This window comes from Physella acuta, unplaced genomic scaffold, assembly GCF_028476545.2.
Source record: "Physella acuta isolate Inbredline_101_S28 unplaced genomic scaffold, ASM2847654v3 ptg000533l, whole genome shotgun sequence".
Lineage (NCBI taxonomy): Eukaryota > Metazoa > Mollusca > Gastropoda > Physidae > Physella > Physella acuta.
In genome coordinates this window covers 270,972-273,203 of record NW_026732052.1, presented here as the reverse complement: position 1 = coordinate 273,203, position 2,232 = coordinate 270,972, and the positions used below count along the sequence as shown (strand labels likewise).

Below are 2,232 nucleotides of genomic sequence, written 5' to 3'. Positions count from 1 at the left end.
TATTTTTTTGAATAAAGAAATTAAACAAAAATAATTTGATTGTTTTTTATTTGGGATGTGAACTGATATTGAAATATAGACAAAATGTGAAATAATATGAATTCAGCAACCGAAAATTTAATATTTATTTCTAATGAATGTAGAATCAAAATTATTTTATAACTGTCTACAGTGATTAGTGTATTATGACATGCTACAACAATTTAAAACAATGCATTAACATTAAATTTACATAATATTTACAAGTTATTTCAAAATGTGGTACACATTAAGGCATAACAATAAATTTTTAAGTAAAAAATATAAATACACTTCTGGAGGGAAATGATACACTTTTTATCCTTAATACAACTGCCGGGTTTTCACATTTTAACACTCAATGCCAAATTTGTCAAAGTTCCTTAATATAATCCCTATCCGCAAATGGATCTTTCCCATAGCAATGGTTTGGAGCCTGTAACGATCTGCACCACTGTAAATAAGATCAGGATTTTTAAGATGAGGGCCACCACCTAAAAAAAACTGTGATACGCTCTCCATCAATGTACCAGTTGGTCGCCATGTTGGGCAGTCTATTTCATGTGTTCCAGGTGAGGTAGGAAGATGGACAAATCCATACCCATAGAGTTCATTTCTACCAAAAGCATCTTGATGCCACACTTGAAAATGAAGTCTTGGCCAACCTAGAGAGAGAATTTTTTTTATTAATTAACAATTTCAGCTATGGATGTAAAAATTATCAATAATTAAGGTAAAAAGGAATTTTTGGTAAAGAATACTAACTTATAGGCCTACTAACAATTTTAGTTAAAGAGTATTACATTTTATTTTTAACTTACCTTGGATTCCTTTGGTAGCAAAGTGAATATCAATAGGGTGAGCAAAATAAGCTGCTTCATGACTTTGTGGGTTATCCACTTGAGTTTGACCCTCTCTTAGCCCACTAAGAATTTTCCACCCACCACCTTAAAAAATAATAAAAAAGAGTAAAGAATATGTGCATTTGCAAAATGGCGACAGCAATATAAATTTACTTATGCTAACTTAACTTACCTGAATGAATACCCCATTTGCAAAATAAGCTATGATCTGGGAATCCTGATGCTCCAATTATCTGTCCTATCACATGAACTTCTGCCATCTTATAAATATAAAAAAAAAATGTAAGAGTGAGCTACCAAATATTGCAGTTAGCTGTGTATTTTTTTATACCAGTGTCTGATAATAGAATCTTCTAAAAAAGCGGTGTTGTGTGACTGATAGTTACTAACTACACATATGGCTTGCTAATCTCAATGCTAACCCTATCCCTAAACCCAACCCCAGACCTACCCCAAAGGTATAAGCCTAGTTGAGCTTACAATACTACTAAGAACCCAACACCTATTTTCAGAAGAGTCTGTATCAGACTCCAGTATCCTCAATCATCTGTATATTATAGTTTTGTCACTTTAACAACACAACAAAAATGACCTCTGACCCCAAACAAATAGTTAGTCTGCAATGGTTTTGGTTTCATTTTTGTAAGGGGTCCTTTTCACAATATACTTTTGCCATTAAATGAATGAATTACATAGAGATTTTAGTAAGTGAATTAATATAGGCCTGAAATCAGTTTAAGCATCACATCAATGTTATGTTGGTCTTTTATTAAATATGGACAAGCCTATAATAATACTTTGCAATGATGTCAAGTTAAAATAGTTAAATTAGGCCTAAATAACATAATTAAGATAAAATTGAATTTCAAATTTTTAACTAAGCAAGAAAGGTTACCAGCACTAGATTCTACTGCTACTAGTATTCTACTTAATCTTAATGACTTAGTTAGTCTTTATTCATTATTCGGTTTAGTAGTTGAGGTAGGTTAAGGACGAAAATCAGCAAAAAAGCATGTCACAGCTTGAAAGGAAAAAGTCAGAAAGCAAAGAGTGAATGAGCCATATAGTAACCAGCGAAAACTGAAAACTTTAAAACAAATAATATGATTTGTATTGAAATTAAACTTGAACAAACTTGAAATCTTTGACTAAAAACTCTATTCAAAAGGTAGGAATTGAAGTGACTTCAACAAAATTACGATTTCCGTCAACAACCCGCCATGTTGTATTCACTATGCCAATGACGGGCATACTAAAAACCTGTAGACAACAAAAAGCAACATTGTATTTTATTATAACCCGGTGCAGCTTATTATAAAAACGTGCAAATGCTTGCATAAACAATGTTTAA

At 31.8% G+C, this 2,232-nt stretch overlaps 1 protein-coding gene across 1 annotated transcript; it reads right to left on the bottom strand.

Annotated features, from left to right (window-relative positions):
- Positions 1-19: 19 nt before the first annotated feature.
- LOC131945262 (B9 domain-containing protein 2-like) lies at positions 20-2,160 on the bottom strand. The gene is made up of 4 exons (XM_059306345.1): positions 2,017-2,160; positions 1,054-1,141; positions 840-965; positions 20-683 (listed from the first exon to the last, which is right to left on the bottom strand). Exons 2-4 carry the CDS (start codon positions 1,139-1,141, stop codon positions 370-372), a joined length of 528 nt encoding a protein of 175 aa, XP_059162328.1. The 5' UTR covers positions 2,017-2,160; the 3' UTR covers positions 20-369.
- Positions 2,161-2,232: the final 72 nt, after the last annotated feature.

Bases quoted from the DNA above. Each gene is read 5' to 3' on its own strand.
- LOC131945262 (XM_059306345.1), bottom strand. From the start codon at position 1,141: ATGGCAGAAGTTCATGTGATAGGACAGATAATTGGAGCATCAGGATTC. The intron at 966-1,053 runs GTAAGTTAAGTT...TTATTTTTTAAG, and splicing joins CAAATGGGGTATTCATTCAG to GTGGTGGGTGGAAAATTCTT. The intron at 684-839 runs GTAAGTTAAAAA...TTCTCTCTCTAG, and splicing joins TGCTACCAAAGGAATCCAAG to GTTGGCCAAGACTTCATTTT.